At 39.8% G+C, this 19,620-nt stretch overlaps 1 protein-coding gene across 1 annotated transcript; it reads left to right on the top strand.

The window, feature by feature from the left end:
- The first annotated feature begins 433 nt into the window (after positions 1-433).
- LOC140697952 (uncharacterized) lies at positions 434-18,800 on the top strand. The gene is made up of 5 exons (XM_072966357.1): positions 434-439; positions 1,179-1,797; positions 4,351-4,483; positions 13,939-13,984; positions 17,327-18,800. The coding sequence occupies exons 1-5, from the start codon at positions 434-436 to the stop codon at positions 17,489-17,491; spliced, it is 969 nt and encodes a 322-aa protein (XP_072822458.1). The 3' UTR covers positions 17,492-18,800.
- The last annotated feature ends 820 nt before the right edge of the window (positions 18,801-19,620 follow it).

Consider the following 19,620-nt stretch of genomic DNA (forward strand, 5'->3'; position numbering starts at 1 on the left):
TCCAGAGGTAAACAGAACAGCTGTTCTCAGGCGGAGCTTTTTTGTGTACCAGGCATGGAGTGAAGGAATCCAGCATGGGAAGGAAAAGGCCACGGTCCTCGTATCCCTTCCTACTAACTGCTCAGGTTGGAGGAGCAACTGCGACTTCTCTTAAGTAGATGCCAACACAGGGGTTCTAATCTGCTTATGATGGGAAGTGTATATGGAATTCCTTGCAGATATTAGCACTAAAAACAGAGACAAATGGATGGGAACTGGAACAAATCTAGGCAATTGATAGCCTGAAAATGGTTAGATTTAAAAATATTTTCCTCACGAAAACTGGAAATCCAGAAAGCAAGAAAGCAGTTACAAGGACCCAAGGAGTCTAACCAAAAACTTACTGTGTCACTCCAAGTTTGGGGTTTACAAGTGCAACTGAAGATAAGAAATGATGCAGGTATAATAATTTTAGAAAGGAAATTTATAAAGTTACTCTTAAAAGGCTGTGTGTAAAAGAACTCATCAGTTACAACTGTCATCTAGTTTACAGCGTTCAATTATTTTAGCTCAATATGTATATATCTATGTTTTTGTTTATGAATTCATATAAAATGTGCTTAAGTATCTAATTCAAGTGAAAATGATTTATGACAGACTCCAAGAAAATTTATTAAACCGAATACACTGCACAGGGAACTATAGTCAATAGCTTGTAAGAACCTTTAATGAAAAAGAATATGTATATTTGTATAACTAAATCACTGTGCTGTACCCCAGAAACTAACATATTACAAATCAACTACACTTCAATTACTATATATATACACATACATATATATATCTATACATATACACACACCGCTTAAGTACTTTGGGCATAAACTTAAATAAAAAACTTTTTTAAAAGCTATAGTCAAGTCTGTGACACTCCAGTATTATTGTAAACAAACACTGGAATCTTAATCACGTGTTGTACACAGAAATGTAAAGGTGTCACCAAGGACATGTTAACTTCAGAAATTTAACTTTGACTTCTGCCTGTTTTAGAACTCTAAACACTAGCTCTCAAACAGTTTTTCTAATAAATCTACACTGTTTTTGGTTCTCAATCATTGAATGGCACATTTTAAAGGAATAAAACTAAAGAATGAATAACAAAAACTCCAACTTAAGGTTACAAAAATAAACCTCTTAAGAAAAACCACACGAAACAGGAGATCACTAGACCTCTAATTTCCCACTGCAGGTCAAAAATAACAGCGTGCCCACTCGGGCCACACCTGGGCCACTGTAACGCAGCAGTCACAGCTGCCATCATTTACCGAGCTTACCTTAAGCAGCAGGATAGTCTCCCGCTCGCTCTCCCCCGGGGAACAGGCGACCATCCGCAGCCACGAGAAAGCGACGCATGCGCAGTGAGCGAGAGCCGTCCCCGCAGTCTCGGCTCCTCAGGGTTCCCGCGAAGGAGCCCGCGTCCCGCCGCGCCGCCTCAGCCGGGCGTCTGCGCCTCCTCGCCCGCCTCGCTCCAGCCCCGGTTCCTCCGAGGGCGGCCCGGGAGCCCTGTTGTCCAGGGGGCTTGGCAACGCGTGAGGAAACTGCGGCCCCTCCCGGAGGCTCGGACTCTCGGCGTGGGCTGGAGGAAGAAGGCGGCGGCGGCGGCGGCGGCGGCGGCGGCGGCGGCGGCGGCGGCGGCGGCGGCGGCGGCCCGCGCCTCTGAGGCGCCCTGGGTCTGCGCGCCGCTGCATCCCGGGCCCGCGACCGGTCGCCGCGAGCGTCGGCGGAGCCGCTTTCCCTCTGCGCTTCGTCTGGTCTCGGGTGAGTTGGCGGCCGGGGGCGCGCGGGGCTTTCCGTGCTGCCCCGCCGACCGGGGGCTGAGAGGAGCCGCAGGGTGCCGGGCGGGGGCCGGGGCGGTTGGCGGGGGCGCGGGAGGCTCAGGCCGCCAGGAGGGCGGCGCGTCGGCGGGGGCTCGCTTGTGCCTGTCGCCCCGGGGCCCCGCGCGGACCCCGGTCGCCCAGGCATTTCGGGGGGTGGGGTGTGGGTGCCGGAACCTAGGTTCCTTTGCTGGGGGAGCCCTCGGGTGCCTGCTGCGGCTTTGGTCTCCGGGGGAGGCCGGTCTCCCCGCGAGGCGGAGGAGCGGAAGAGGCAGGAAGTCCCCCGAGACACGGAGGTCCCCTCGGCGGGGGTGGAGCTGCGGGAGCGGGCGGCGCAGCCGGGAGGGCACTGAAGGGTCGCGGGGCCGCGGGAGGTGGGCGAGGCGGCGGCGGCCGCCGCGCTGCCAGCCCCTCGGAGACGCCGGGGGTGTACGCGGGTCGGGTCGGGAGGAGGGGGCGCCCTCGCAAGGGGAGCCGCCGAGAGGAAGATGAGCGCAGTCTCCCGCTGGCGGGTCACACCCCTGAGTGTTGGTCCAGAGCAGAGGTGGAGGGAATTTGGGAAACCCAAAGAACTTATGGGGAGGGGGAGACGCGGGAGCTGCCAAGTATTGTCATCTCCGTCGCAGTTACTTTCCTTAGCGTTTTTGTGCTTGATGCTCGGCTGTGTAGCTCCAGATTCGCTCCCTCCCATCACCCTCCCTGTGCCGCATTGACTCTCCTGTGGTTTTCCCCTTCTCCCCCACTCCTTTTCGGGTAAGCAGTATTTTGCCTTCTGCTTGGTGAGCATTTACTAAGGACAGGAGGCCTGAGCTTGTTCTGCCCTGAACTGCCTTGAATTCCTCTCTCTCCCACCTTTTCTTTTCTGGGATCTTACATGTCACCTGGCCATCAACAGCTAGCTTTTCTTTTGCAGAAATGGCCAAGATCCATGGCGCTATTCCTTTATATCAATGTGTCCACCAAAGACGCGTCGTTTGTCATGAATTACCACCTCTTGGCTCTTTAGCGAAATTAATTTTTAAGATACAAAAGTGGCAAATTTTGGTTTGAGTGTCGGCTGTTCCTTGGGTCAGCAGAGTGTATTTCTGGCAGCCAGACCTGTGACTTAATCAGGAAATGCTTGACTTGGAGGGAAAACTCTCTCCTCAAACTTTGCTGATTCTTTCTTGAGTCTTTGTTGAAGGATTTCTTTTATAAGGTCTAAAGTTTCCTGGCTGAGGATGATGGGGGAAAAAAGACTCAAAGATCCTGGCAGTGATGCCACTGAGCCCTGGAATTAAGAAAGCCTGAACCTGCCCAAACTCTAGGTTTCTTGTTACATGAGACAATAAACTTAACATTTAAGCCACGCGCCCTGTTCCTGTAGCTATTAGTATCTGATATAGGTGTCACTCACTATATTAGGAATTACAGACATAGTATGCATCCTAAAACAAAGCCATGTGACCGACTGTTAAGAAAAGTCTTTCATTACAGGTTGCTACGAGATATTGAATATGGTTCCCTGTGCTATACAGTATTAATTTGTTGTTACATCTATTTTATATATAGTGGTTAGTATCTGCAAATTTTGAACTCCCAATATCCCTTCCCACCCGTCTGGTTACCAAAAGTTTGATCCATGCTGTAGACCAGAAGTTGACACAAAATTGTAAACTGACTATACTTCAATAAAACAGAAATGTCTTTTTGCATTCAAACATCCTTTAGATGACACATTCGTTTGAATGCGAGCAAGATCATCATCAAAGTTTCACAGCATCCTGGCTTAGTGGAGGAGTGAAAATCTGACTTAGGAATGCATTTATACCAATTATTTGAAAGTCTAGCTGGGGTGAGGGGAGGTATAGCTCAGCGGTAGAGTGCATGCCTAGCATGCATGAGACCTTGGGTTCAATCCCTAGTACCTCTGTTAAAAAAAAAGTGAGTAAGTAAATAAAAATTAATTACCCCCCCCCAAAACAAAACTTTTTAAAAAAGAATCTCACTGGTAAATTGTTAGCAAGACTTCCTCTGGCTCTGCTGTGTAGTAACAAGCCAGGCAGTGAACTCACTGAACTGCTCACTTCGCTGCTGCTGTCCACTCTCCCTTGTGACCCTCTCACTTCTTTTTCAGGAACAGGAACAGAGGGTACACATCATTAAATAACAGTATGAATATTCTGCCTCAAGTCATGTATTTTAGCCGAATTCTTCCTGAGTCATGGGTTAACTGACAGCACCACAGAATAGTATCATTTTTTTTTAAAAAAAGAAATGAATCAATTTTTAAAGACAATTTCGGAGTCCATGTTGAGCTCGGGCCCAGAGAAGAAGTGAGGTCATATTGGAGATGACTCCCTCCAGCAGACCAAAAGCAGAAACTGACACCTACTCCCATAACAGTTCAAAGAGCTTTCTCTTAGGAACCCCCTGAAAACAGTACTCTTCTTAATCTCTTCTTGATAAATATCCACAGGGAATTAAAGCCCGGTTATCATGTGTGTGTGTCCCACAGGTTGTCACGATGTCCAGCCGGGGAAGGACCATGGAAAGGGAGAGCCAGATGGTGGAAAGGCAGCCCTGATCACAGGCCCAGGTGTAGACTGTCCCGTTCATTCGGATTTCTCAGAGCCATCCCACTCATACAGGTATTTAAATAACATAAAGAAGAAAAACACTGACACATCATTTAAGGCTGTAATTATCTAACTGGCCACCAACAGCAATTTAGAACTCAACTTTATGCACATGTTTATACCATTTCCATAGTTATAACATAATGTAGTTCAGAGAAGCCCTTAAAGAAACCAGATCTTTACTGATCATAAACTCAGATGTGAAATTCCATTTGACATCAGAAGATTCCCTAAAGAGCACCCCACCTCCATCACAGGACACTGCTCCTTCTCAGTCCGTCACCCAGAGCCTGTCCTCAGACGTCCCTTGCCTGCATATTCTGCCTAACATTTTAATTGACTTATTTCACCTGTTGCTTTGATTTCTTCTCAAAACACTGCCTTGCTCCTTCTTTTGTTCATCTGCAGTTTACATCATCATCACTTAGGATTTAATCCATTTTCCCTCCATGGTCCCCCCCAACAGTGCATATTTATTGTCTGTCAGTTTTGCATCATTTACCAATTGGCTGAGGCTTCAGCAACTCCCTGCACTCAGTATTCACAATAGGTTGGAACAAAAGATTTTTTAAATTCCACATGTAAGTGATATCATATAGATTTTGTCTTTCTCTATCTGACTTATTTCACTAACGTAAAATTCTCTTTAAGTCCATTGGCATTGCTGCAAATGGCAGAATTTCATTCTTTTTATGGCTGAGTAGTATTCCATTGTATACATATACCACATCTTCTTTATCCAGACATCTGCTGATAGGCATTTAGGTTGCTTCCTGTCTTGGCTACTGTAAATAGTGCTGCCATGAACATTGGAGTGCATGTATCTTTACTTATTAGAGTTTTCCTTTTTTCCAGATCCCAGGAGTGGGGTTGCTGGATCATATGGTAGTTCTATTTTTAGTTTCTGAGGAACCTCCATACTGTTTCCCATGGTGGCTGCACCAATTTACATTCCTGTCAGCAGTGTAGGGAGGGTTCCCTTTTTGCCACATCCTCTCCAACACTTGTTACTTGTAGACTTTTTAATGACAGCCATTCTGACAGGTGTGTGGTGAGACTTCATTGTGATTTTGATTTGCATGTACCCTTAACATGCTCAAAGTTAAGACTTTCACCTCTCACTGCTGCCAAAGCACATGGACCCCCCTCCTGTTGGTTTACTTGTTTGTCACTAAACCGAGGTCTTGCTCCTGAAAGATCTCTGGGCTCTCTTTTCTCAGTTTATGTAACACAGAGTAAACTGATGCTCAATAAATGTGTTGAATAAAAGGCTAATGTTTTTTTTAAAAACCTAATAAACTGTACAATATTTCATGTAAATGTTGCTGTGGCCACACAGTAGCAAACACAAATTTAAAGAATACCTTTTGCAAACATAATAATCCCTAAATATGTCATTTCAACATTTACATTTTTCTGTTGCCCATCACACATTCATTTGGTAACACACACATATATATATTACATTTTCACTGAGGCCTGGTGAGACTGTGGACATTAACCTCAGTCTGATGACATCAACCCTCAGCGAGGAATAGTGATTTCCACCTGGCTAGCAGCCAAAGACAAATTGAAATGACCTCAGATTAACCTTTCCACAAATTTTTATAGTGTTGAGTTGACTAAGTTAAGTGCAGAATGAGGCAAACAATATAAACCTTTCCCCCTTTCTCAGCACGTGTGCTGAGATGTAGTAGTGACTGAAAGTAGTAGACTTTATGGCTGAACAAGTCACCAATCATTTATGTCAAAAGGGAGAGCTTTCATTAAAAGTCTGATTATTTCACACTAAAAGTGAATTTTCTATCAACATCAATACACGGTAAAGCCTTTCATAATTGAAAAACCTGAACGCAAACACAAACAGTGGTCTTATTCTAAATGCCATCACTGTGATGAACAGAGTTCTGTTTTACCCAGACGTGACGGACTTGCTGGATGTTTACAATTGGCATGTACCGAGCCCTGCTGTGTGGATTTAGAAGACTTGCAGAAGATGTGAACACGGTCAAGATCAGGCTCAGGACTAGCTCCACCAGGTATATAGTGTGAATCCATTCAAATCTCTCACCTTGGTGTTCCTTATGTTATAAAATAGTATCCTTCATTGTTATTAAATAATGTCCACCTCATAGGATAAACTTAAAAAGATATGAGGGGAGAGGGTAGAGCTCCATGTTAGAGCCCTTGCTTAGCATGCATGAGGTCCTGGGTTCAATCCTTGCTTCCACCAGTAAAGAAATAAGTAAATAAATGAACCTAACTACCCTCCTCCCCACTCCAAAAAAAGGTGAAGAGCACCAGAAGATGCCAGAACCACTGAGACATCAACAGTGGCAGATAACTTACAGTAATGAAGGTCACTGCCTTAAGGTAGATTACACCCCAGTTGAGACGTGATTAACAAAAGTGACCTATGTTCCTCAACTCAGCTTTGAGGTCCTGCTGGTGACTAGAATATAACCCATGAAAAGCAGAATTAATGGTTTCCTCCCCGGAAATAGTTCTTAGACAGGGTCTTTCTATTTTTGTTGTTGCAATTTTTTATTTTTAATTTTCTCTAATGACACCGTCATTTTTGCTACCATGACTCTCAAACAAAAATGAAATGTAGTCCTAACAGAATACCATCCTTATGTTGGATAAATGATAAACTGGGAGTCCAGTAAAGGATATGAAAATCCTGAGAAGTTATGATGATGAAACTTGGAGAAAACTATAAATATGCAGTAAATTAAAATATGGGGGAAGGGATTAATTGGGAGTTTGGGATTGGCAGAATCACATTACTATATACAGAATAGATAAACAACAACACAGGTAACTATATTCAACGGCTTGTAACAGCCTATAATAAAAAAAATCTGAAGAGGAATATATATATATATGTATAACTGAATCACTATGCTGTACACCAGAAATTAACACAATATTGTAAACCAACTATAGTTTGGTTAAAAAAATAAATAAAAATAAAATAAAGTTTTAGTAAAAATAATTTTAAAAAATGAATGCAACAACAACAACAATAAAAATATGGATGGAAACTCAAACATGCTTTAATTATAGGAATCCTATAAATGAACTCTTCAGCCAAAGCATTTCAGATGAACTTGTTTTCTCAGCAGGTGATAACACAGATCCTGGGGACTGAACTGTGCCCGCATGCTGGACCACATGTTGTTTGGAACGGTTGGTGCATGTTACATGGGCTGTCACCCCAGCTACTTACTGTGTCAGTCACCTAAGGCAGGGCTCTGGGCCCGCATGGCTGTGCACCTGCTGGTGTGTTTAGAGGACCTGACCTTCCTACAAAGTGTAGACTGTATAGATGGCTGGTGCCCACCTGGCTAGGTCCCCAACACCCGCTACACCATTCAGATTTATTAGGCAACATCAGGGGAGTCTTTTTTTTAACTGAAGTATAGTTGATTTATAATGCTTTTTTAGTTTCAGGTGTACAGCATAGGGATTCAGTTATACATATGTATTCTTTTTCATATTCCTTTTCATTGTAGGTTAGTACAAGATACTGAATATAATTCCCTGTGCTGTACAGTAGGACCTTGTTGTTTATCTATTCTGTATATAAAAGTGTATATCTGCTAATCCCAAACTCCTAATTTATCTCTCTACCCCCTACTTTCCCCTTTGGTAACCGTAAGTTTTGGTTTTTTTTTATATCTGTGAATCTGTTTCTTTCTGTTTTGTAGGTAAGTTCATTTGTGTCATTTTTTTTCAGATTCCACATACAAGTGATATCATATGATATTTGTCTTTGTCTCACTTAACTTCACTTAGGATGAAAATCTCCAGGTCCATCCGTGTTGCTGCAAATGGCATTATTTTATTCTTTTTTTTTTGGCTGTAAATAGTGTAAATATACCAATGCTTCTTTATCCAGTTGATGGACATTTAGCTTGCTTCCGTGTCTTGGCTATTGTAAATAGTGCTGGTGTGAACACTGCCATGCATGTATATTTTTGAGTTAAGAGTTCCCTCTGGATATATGCCCAGGAGTGGGATTGCTGGATCCTAGGGTGAGTCTATTTTTAGTTTTTTAAGGAATTTCCACACTGTTCTCCATAGTGGCTGCACCAAACTACATTCCCACCAACAGTGTAGGAGGGTTCCCTTTTCTCCACATCCTCTCCAGCATTTATTATTTATAGATGTTTTAATGATGGCCATTCTGATAGGTGTGAGGTGATACTTCATTTTAATTTTGATTTGCATTTCTCTCATAATTAGTGACATTGAGCATCTTTTCATGTGCCAAACAGATGAGTTTTAAAAGCACTTCATAACATCCTTTCTCAATACTTTATAATGTAATATTGTTCATTTAATAACAGAATAACAGCATTTGCCACAATTCTTTTAAAACACTGTGTGTCAATAACAGAATTTTAATGGAAAAACAAAGACTAAGGTAAGAGAGTCTAGTTTTCTTAATGTGAGAAGCATTCTCTTGTTCATTAACGTACAGCAGTAGCAATGCCTGTTTTAAACTTCACTCCTGGCATTGATGGTGAGAAGGCACCCGTGGACAGAAGAGATAAAAAGAGCTCCACTAGACATATTAATGAAATCACTCATCACTATTCCAAAGAAACTTCCGATGAAGCAGTGGTGGGGACCATGGCTGCTGTCACCGGCCTGCTGGCTTCCGTGCTTTGTTGGTTAACCAGCAGTGAGGTACATGAATTAGTTCAAGGGGCAAGCCCCACAGATAGAATTTAGAGACTCAAAGTGTTTTGACATCTTAAGAAGGAAAATACATCTAAATATTGTATTTCAAAGTCTTCCATAAAAATCATGCCAAAGTTGCATAATTTTTTCTCTTTAGTAAATTTTTTCTCTCACATGGTAGACTTCAGAGTTTCCCTTTAGACTGTGAATTTCCTGAAGCTGACACACAACTACCATGTATCGTTCTCCTTGTATTCCTAACATCTTCCAAGATGCCGGATGTGTGACACGTGCTCAAAATCAACTGTTAAACTAATTAGTCATTTATTCACATCTTTTAATCCATAGCTTAAAAGAACATTCATGCCCAAATTTATTACTTTATCACCACAAATACATTAGCAAGGATGTTGGTATTAACTCCCCCCCCTCAACTGTGATAAACTGTAGTGTACTTTAATATTTTGAGTTTTTTATTGGAGACAGTTTTAAAATCTTTAAGCGATAAAGTAGCCTAATCATAGTCTAAATGTATAATGTAAAATTTCACAATCTAGATTACCGCTGTAACGTCCTGACTGGGCAACTTAATTATCTTGTTCTCCCAGACTGATGCTAAAGCCATGGGCTTGTCTCTCCATAACGGCGTCCTAGACCCCCTAACAGTGTAAGTTCTGCTTATTATCCACTCCAGCAGGCTGGTCTCATCACTACTGTAATGTATGCAATAAGTACATTATTGTAAAATGTAGTAACTAATCAATCTGGCCAAACACATAGCAGTAATTCAACCTCCGAAATCTGAAATTCAAAATGAATTTATTCTCTAGTTCAGAAGCAGGTCATGAATAGGAAATCTAGTAAACAGAAGATAAAATTATAGCATAAGATTGCTGCAATATAATAGCAATTATATTATATTACATATCATTATATATATAATATAATAATTGGGATTCCACCAGACAGGAACTTGAAAGGACTCTGTGGCTAATAAGGCAGAAAATGAGATCTTGTCTGAAAAGTTAACAGAAAAATGAACCAAAACCAAGCAGTGAACTCTTCACTCCTTCTAGTCCCCCTTTTCTATACTTTGTTTCCCTGTTCTTCAGTCAGCTTCTCTTGTTATGACTGCCCTCAGGAATTTTTACAGTCACTGGACATGCAGTTTACTAACTCTGCATGCAAACTAATGCAATGTCACATCCAGGTATGAACAGTCCACTGTGCATGTGTTCCTCTTGCCTCTGTCAGCAAAGCAGTGGTCCCGTGAGTTCAGGTGACATATTCTGTTTGTCTGTGTCCCTCACAGAACCCTCCACTATGTGTACCATTGAGCGGCCCCCACGGGATGGCCACACGAGTTACTGCCCCAGCAGAGATGTCTTGTTAGCAAACACGAGCCCCATTCTCACTAGGGTGACACAAGCCCAACCAGCAGGTAGGGTCCACTTACTTCTCAAAATCCTCTATTTCTAAAAAAAAAAAAAAAGTAATAATAATGTTAACACAAAAGTACTATAAATGACAAAAATCTAAAAGCTTTTATATCGAATTTAGGATGACAAACAATAGAAAAAAGCATGAGTGTCATAAAAGTGGTAAGTTCTACCTGATTTTCTCAGAGATATAAAGTCTGTATAGGTGTGTATGTCTGTATATTTATAGTACAACATATACACAAAACACTTCAGTGGTTTAAAAAAAAAAACCTTAAGACTAAGTCAAACAGAAAGGCAAACGAAAGTGAGTAAACAGGGAAGAATAAACTTGAAACAGAAAAGTCAGTGAAGTAACAAAACAGCTGAAAATGTTGATTCAGCAGGAAAACAAACATGACTAATATATCTAACAGTAATTCAGTTAAAATAATAAGTAATCCACTTCCACTGACTGAATCCAAACAAAGTTAACTTAGTCAAGTCTCGACAAAACTTAGGTAAGATTAGAAATGGTTATAGCATTTCAACTACCGATTAAAAAGAAAATGAATAATGATGGAAACCTGGTATCAGGATCAAGGAATTCTGATTGATTAAATATTAAAGCAATGTATCAAACATGATGTACCTTTCTACCAAACACAGTGCAGAAATGTACAGGGCATAATTTCTTAGCATAATTCACAAATACTTCATAGCCTTCCAGTGTCTAATGATTAGATACAAACATCGTTGTTGTCTTGAAGATGCTTCTGAGAGTCAGCACTCTCCGGCAATGTCTATGAGGGTCTGACTTGTGACTGGCCAAGTGCTGAATGCTTCTGTACACCCCCACTCACTCCCCAAACGACCCTGAGAGGAAGTGACAGCTTCATTCTACAGTTTAGAAGCCTCAAGATCAAGTAGTTCACATGCTCCTGGTCACACAGGTCTATAGGTTTGCTGTAAAGAGAACTGCCCCCTTGATCTAGCAATCTCACTTCTGGGCATTATACCCAGAGAAAATTCTTAACTCAAAAAGATACATGCACCCCAGTGTTCATAGCAGCACTGTATACAATAGCCAAGACAAGGAATCAACCTAAACTTCCATCAACAGATGACTAGATAAAGAAGCTGTGGTATATTTATACATTGGACTACTACTCAGCCATAAAATGAATGAAATACTGCTATTTGCAGCAACATGGATGGACTTGGATGGTGCTATGCTAAGTGAAGTAAGTCAGACAGAAAGAAAAATACCATATGATATCATTTACATGTGAAATCTTAAAAAAGGGACACATGAAGTTATTTACAAAATAGAGACAGACTCACATAGAAAACAAACTTATGGTTACCAGTGGGGAAAGGGGGGTTGGAAGGGTAAATTAGGAGTTAGGGTTTAGCAGATACAAACTACTATGCGCAGAACAGAGAAACAGCAAGATCCTACTGTACAGCACAGGGAACTATATTCAGTATCTTGTAATAACCTATAATGAAAAGGAATATGAAAGTGAATATATATGTATAAATGAACCACTATGCTGTACACCAGAAATTAGCAAACTCTGTAAACAGACTAGACTTCAATTAAAAAGTTTAAAAATTAAAAAAATATATATACATTGGAACGCTACTGGCCAAGTCCTGAATGCTTCCATACACCCCCACTTAGTTCCCCAAATCTTTCATTTCTAAAAAAAAAAAAAAAAAAAAAAAGAGTTGCGTTATGCCTAGGAGTAGGCTTCCAGCCAGAAATAAACACAGATTTCAAACGTAACCTTCAAGCATCACTGAAGGAATTAATCATAATTGTAGAGAACATGAGCACAGCAATCTGAGAGCACTGCTGAATGAGGACCCTGTTTGAGTGTCCACCATATACCAGACATGGCTGTAGAGTCTCACACTTACAATGTCACTGAATCCCCACTAAAACCCTGCATGGCTTTGGCACCACTCTTGAATTCTGACTGTGTACCAGACACCTTGGAAGGTATTCCACCTAATCACTTATGTTCATTTTGTTTCTCAAAGATAAGAGAGTTGCCCATAATGTGCAGATGTGTAAACTTAAGTGTGAATCAAAGATGTTAGTAAAATTTACCTAAATAACACAGATTTAGGTACCAGAACCAGGATTCATAATCCAGCCTAAGATTTCAAAGCTTTTTATTCTGTCCGAAATACTGCACATCCACTCCAAATTGTTGTCAAACAGATCTTCTAAACTATCAAGTGGTTCACCTTGGAGAGGAAAATGCATATCAGCTTCCCGCCTCTCCGTCAACATTTAGAAATACCTGCATGCAGTCTGACTCATTCCCAAAGAAATACTCTTTGCTCGGATACCAAAGCAGATCTATTTAGGATTTAAAGAGCTCAGCTTTATTTTAATGACATTAGCAAAAAGCCTTTCTGTATTACCCAAGGGGCACTCAAAGCAGGCATTCTATCCCTGGAATGGAATAAAAGAACATAATTGTCCTACAGTGTCTCAGACTTAATTTACTGCTTATATACTACCTTGAACACATATCAGCTCTGCTTACAAGTCCATTATGCAAATGTATCAGTGACCAAAAGTAAAACATGAAACCCAGTATTATTGGGAGAAAGATGCCCCCTCCTTTGCTTGTGTTCTGATGTGTGTGTGAGACTGTATTTAAAGATATGCATTTATAATCTACACACATTCACTAATGTCTGTGTTTGTACGTATACATGTAATATACACAAAGTACATTTTAAATGCTGGCATTTCTGGAGTTATAAGGTCAGAAATTTTAAAAACAAACTATAGAGTATTTCCTATGCTCATTGTACCCAAACAAATACAAATCACTTTAAAATACTGTTACTTAGATGTATCAATTCCTAGATTCAGAAAATAGTAAGTTTAAGCTTTTTTTGCTTTTCATTTCCATTAAAATGATATCCATTGAGAAAGATAGTACCTGAAATTCAATTTCTATTTCCTTGCTCAAATTCTAGAATGTTAATGGCTCATGGTGAGGTCCGGCCTAATCTTTTGTAGGAATAATTACTTTCTCTGTTCAGTTTACTCTTTTTTATAATCACTTGTAAAACGTGGGATACAGTGGAATGTAAAGCTATAACCTTAAGAGTAGGCAGATGAGTAACGGGGGCTGACTTTCTGGTTCTTCAGTGCATTGTAATTAAGAATTTTTGGAAGGTGGCTTAGGGAGACAGTTTAAAAAATGATTTGTGATGTACTTTAAAGAAATTGAGTATGGGCACAGGTTTCCCTTTGAAGCTGGGGGATATAATTAAAGTGGAAATAGACTTCTGGTTCATAACGCTCTTGTAATTTCCTCTTTGCAGATTTGGTTGCTGGCTGTCGCTTGGCACTGTCAGAGGGAGTCCCCAGGTGAGGATAGCATGGTACACAATGGAGTCTACTTGAAGCTCAGAGACATCAGGCAACAGGGATTTTATCCTCAATTGCATGAAATTACATGCATTTTTAAAACAAACATTTTATTTTAGAAAAGTTCGGGATTTACAGAAAAACTGTGAAGAAAGTACCAAGTGCCCCTTAACCCTAAATGTTGTTTCCCCATCATTGAAATCATAACACTCCTATGGTAGCTCTGTCATCAGTGAACCAAGATTGATACATTACCACTAACAGATGTCAAAAATGTATTCATGCATCCTTAGTTTTTACTGACAGTCCCTTTTCTGTCCCAGGAGATCACAGTTATACTTAGCTATTGTCTCACATTAGGCTGCCCTTTACTGTGACAATTTCTCAGACATTCATCTTTTTTTTGTTTTTAGCTGACCATACCAGTTTTGCAGAGTACCAGTTAGGCATTTTGTTAAATGTCTCTTAACTGAGATTTGCCTGGTGTTTTTCTCATGATTAGACTGAGGTTATGGATTTGTAGGACCACGACCACTGGAAAAAAAAGTTATTCTTTGGCCATCGTTATTAATAAGTCCACAAACAAAAACTACTGGAGAGCCTGTGGGAAAAAGGGAATCCTCTTACACTGTTGGTGGGAATGTAGTTTGGTACAGCCATTACGGAAAATAGTATGGAGATTCCTTTAAAAATAGAGCTACCATATGATCCAGTAGTGGTCCTGGGTGTATGTCTGGAGGAGACTCTAATTTGAAAAGATACATCATGCATCCCAGTAGTCATAGCAGCACTATTTACAATAGCCAAGACATGGAAGCAACCTAAATGTCCATCAATAGATGACTGGATAAAAGAAGTTGTGGTATAAGGGGGAGGGTATAGCTCACTGGTAGAGTGCATATGCTTAGCATGCATGAGGTCATGGGTTCGATCCCCAGCACTGCTTCTAAATAAAAATAAAAATAAGTAAATAAACCTAATTACCTTCCACCAAAAAAAAATTTTAAAAAAAGTTGTAATACATTTATACAATGTAATAGTACTCAGCCATAAAATAGAATGAAATAATGCCATTTGCAGCAACATGGATGGACCTGGAGATTGTCGTTCTAAGTGAAGTAAACCAGAAGGGGAAAGAAAAATACTGTATCACTTACATGTGGAATCTAAGAAAAAGATACAAGTGATTTTATTTACAAAACAGTCATAGAAACAGTCATAGAAAGAAAACTATGGTTACCAGAGAGTGAGGGGATGGGAAGAGATAAATTGGGAGTTTGAGATTTGCAGATACTAATTACTATATATAAAATCAATAAACAACAAGTTCATACTGTATAGCACAACAAACTATATTCAATATCTTGCAGTGACCTATAATGAAAAAGAATCTGAAAACAAACAGGTGTATGTTTATGTATGACTGAAACATGATGCTATACACCAAAAACTGACACAGCATTGTAAACTGATTATACTTCAATTTAAAAAAAAAGTCATTCTTACCACATCGTATCAAAAGTACACACTGTCAACATGGCATCACTGATGATATTAATCTTGATCACCTGGTTGAGGTAGTGTCAAGTTTCTCTACTGAGAAACCACTCTTTATTTTTGGAAGGAGATTATGATGCACAGCTCACAGCTCACACGTAAGGAGTGGCAATTATGTTCTACCTCTCTGAGAGTGAAGTCTCTACGTAAATTGTTGGGATTTCTTCTGGTGGAAAAATCTGTACTCCTCACTTATTTATTTATTCAATAATTTATATCCACATAGGCTTATGGATATTATTTAAAACATTAGGTTATTTTTTAAAGTCATTTCTACTTCAGGCAATTCTAATCTACTGCAGACTAGAATTTTCTATTAAAAAACAGTGAGTAGAGAGGGGATAGCTCAGTGGTAGAGCACATGCTCAGCAGGCATGAGGTCTTGGGTTCAATCCCCAGTTCTTCCATTAAATAAATAAAATTGTTTAAAGAAACTGAATAGTAAAAGCCTTCAATGTTGTCCACTATTTAAACTATATCCAAAAATCTGGTAGAAAGCTTCATTCTATAAGGAAAAAGTTTCCATTAAAAAGTTCTTGTTAAAAAAATCAGTCTTATGTAATTTTAATAAATTCCCACCTAAATTATTCCATGAAGAAGATACGAATAATATAAATATAAAATTAATTCAAACTTCTGGCATCAATGACTTTTCCTTTAATTAGTGATGATGCTATCTACCAAACAAAAAATCAAATATTAGAGCAAATACACTTGCATGTGGGAAATCTAAAAATTTAAATCTCATCAAACATAATACACAAGAGAAAATAATATTTACTATGCTAACAGAGGGATAAAATCCTCCCCAACTTCCTGACATGACTAACATAAAGCAAAATTTATTAACGGTCATAATATAACTCTTCCATGATTAATTCTGCGTATACACATAATACATGCTTATGGCTTAAGGTAGCTTTTTGGTGATAGCAGCAAGTCAGTCTAATTCAGTCGTTTTATAGTTGAAGCACTAAAGGGTACTTTACTGAAATTGAAATAGCATATTAATATTGTGTTTTCCGTGTATTAAAGTTCAAGGAAAAAAGCAATGGTGATGAAAGTCAAAATAGTGGTTACAGTAACTGGGGATATGCATGCAAAGTTCACCGCGCTGTAGACTTCAGATTAACTTTCACACTTTCTTTCATGTATTTATTCCCTTCACTGGAAATACCAAGTGGTGTTACATCCCCAACTCCACCATCACAGCTATCCCGAGATGCACATGAACCCAATAAATGGCACATGATCTCCAAGCGTTAACAGCACTCATTGTCTCCACCATTTACCAAAAGTTGGCTCAGATCTGAGGGGCTGTCTGTTCAGAAGCCTGTTTCCTTCAGCCAAGGGTGACTGACGGAGAGTCTGGGTTGTGCAGTAAGTTTCCCATGTGTCTGGTTTGCTTCTGACACCTCTGCCAATAATCTCACCAGGTTGACCAAAATAAACCACATTAGGAAGTATCTTTCATTGGAGGCAGACGGGAGTTTTAAGTAAACCAGTGAGGGGGAGGTAAATGCTTTGACAAAGAAACGTAATCAAACTGTTTTTTCTTCAAAACTAGACAACAATGATTATCTTACTACTGTGCACTTAATGATCTATGTTTTCTTCCTATTAAAAAAAAATCCTCCAAACCTACTATCCAGAGTTAACAAAGATATTCCTGAATTTATGTATCACTGCCCTTTGATACTGGTTTTTTTGGTAGTAGTCATATTACAAAAGTTTTATTCAAAACAGGACTTTTAAACGTTAATCATGCTTTCTCTTAATTTCTAGGATAATTTCCAACAGGCTTTAATTTTTTATTCACCTCTGAGAGGAGCACCTCGGGGCCACCGCGGGAGTCCATGTTGGGGAACTTGGCAGCAGCATGACAGGGACCTAGGGACCTGTGGTGGGGCCACAACCACCACCAGAGCAAGTGCCTCGACCTTGGCCTGAGGAAACCATTTTTCAAGAAGTGAAGAAAACTCTGTGTACCCTACATGTGGGAGATGGGAGTGCGAAGATACGGAAGGTGAAGAAGACAGAGAGGATACCACCCCCACTGGCCTGTTGTGCAGTGAGGCTGATGGGTATCCAGCGTGTCTCAGTTGCCCGTGAGAGAAGGAAACTGGTTTTCCAGAAAGCTGTGCTCATGGCTTCTGCTTGACCTGTGTTCTTACATGGGCAGAAAGAAGTTTTATATAGATTATTTCACATCTTCTGTGTATCAGCCTTGTGGGATAACCAGAACAGATGGAATAGTGTCCTTCCATTTCACAGATGAGGAAACTTGGATTTTGTGTTCTATAACTTGGCCAAGGCCTCAGAGCTTAAGAGGCAGAAGTAAATTTATAACTGCATTTTCTAACTCCTGTTTTTAATTTATTATGAACTAATTTCAGAGTTAGAGCTTATTGAGGTTCTTCATAGACAGTAAATGATATAGATGTAGGACAGTTTGGGACTTCTGATGTATTACGTTGATTCAGTTCAGGCCAAGTAGATCACGGTGCTGTACACTGAATACTCATTATGAGCCCAGTTATGAATTGTGAAATAAAATTTTATTTTTTGTATTGATCATGCTATGTTTTCTGAGCTAATAATTTGTCAGTGTGTAAAAGTAAAGGAGACAAATCTTAAAAATATTCTTAACATTAGCAACATTCCAATTGATGCCTTTAAGCACATTGGAATTTAACACATTACATAATTGGGGTTTTCAAAGTTCTGTGTTTACATATTTCATTAATAACGTGGAAGGGGGAACATAACTATATACTGACTCTGGCCGAGTTCTGGGAGGGGGAAAAAGATTTGTTATACCAATTGAGTTCATAATAGTATACTTGGAACCAGTTCTTATTATAGATTAAAGTCTAAACTGGTCTTTGGCAAGAAGGGACAAAGGATAGGTGAAAAAATATTTTGAGTTTAATTTAACTGTTTAACATAATTGTAAATCTCTGTGTTTGTAGGAGTATCGACTAGTGAAGTAAGTGCCTATTTTCCTGTGCCACCCAAATAATGATTTCTTCTGTGTTGAATTTACTACACCATGGTTTGCTTTGTGATTAAATATTTTAAAAATAGATTTTGCTTCCAATAGGGAAGCAGTATTACTGGATGGGTAGAAGACTTCAATTCAGTGCTTTTCATAAGATTGTATTTGGTGACCATATAAATGTGAGTTTTAGCAACCGTAATTTGAGTATATGTTTTTGTCTATGAAGAACAGAGTTTATAAAATAGATTTGATTCTCCAGCCTTCTTTACACTCTGTGTCTTTGATATAACCATAAGCTTTATCGTGGTGGGCAAGTTCAGGTTTCTCTAGGGCATGTATCTAGAAGTGGTGCTATTAGGTTGTAGATAATGTGCATATTCAACTATTAGGGCTGAACTTGTCTATGTTCTTAAGTCTTGTTGACTATTTTAAGTTGAAAATACTTGACAACATACATAGTACTGCAGTCAACACTTTTCTTGCATGTAATATTTTCCTTCTTTGTGTTACTTTTTGGGATATAAACATTTTGTTGAAGCCAGATTGCTTGTAAAACAAAGTAATAACCTGCTGTACTAACATAAATTGTGATGGGCAGTGAGCAGTTGTGGTATTGCTCAAACAAAACTAGTTAACCTTGAAAGCAAAGAATAAGCAGACTATTCTGAATTATTTCATTGTCCCAAATCAGGATAACAAGTCAGCTAAAGTTGAGAAGTAACAAGAGCACAATCTCCTAATAAAATGTTCATTATAAATAATAAATGAATACTGGTTAACAAAAAAAATTTTTTTATTCACTTCCAAAGAGACTTTGGGGAGTAACAGGAAGCCTGGTTTTAGTTGGTGCTGTTGTGTCCTCTCCAAAGTTCTGATGCTGAAGCCCTGACCTTCCTGCCCCGCCCCCGCCCCCGATGTGGTAAGTGGAGGCAGGGAGGTAACTAGGTTCTGATGACCCCACAATGGGAAGCGTGTGTTCTTGTAAGAGGAAGGGAGATGAGATCTCTCCCTTGGCCATGCTAGGACACAGTGAGAAGGTGGGTGTCTGCAAGCCAGGACGAGAGCTCTCACCAGGGAA

Source organism: Vicugna pacos, chromosome 8 (assembly GCF_048564905.1).
Source record: "Vicugna pacos chromosome 8, VicPac4, whole genome shotgun sequence".
NCBI lineage: Eukaryota > Metazoa > Chordata > Mammalia > Artiodactyla > Camelidae > Vicugna > Vicugna pacos.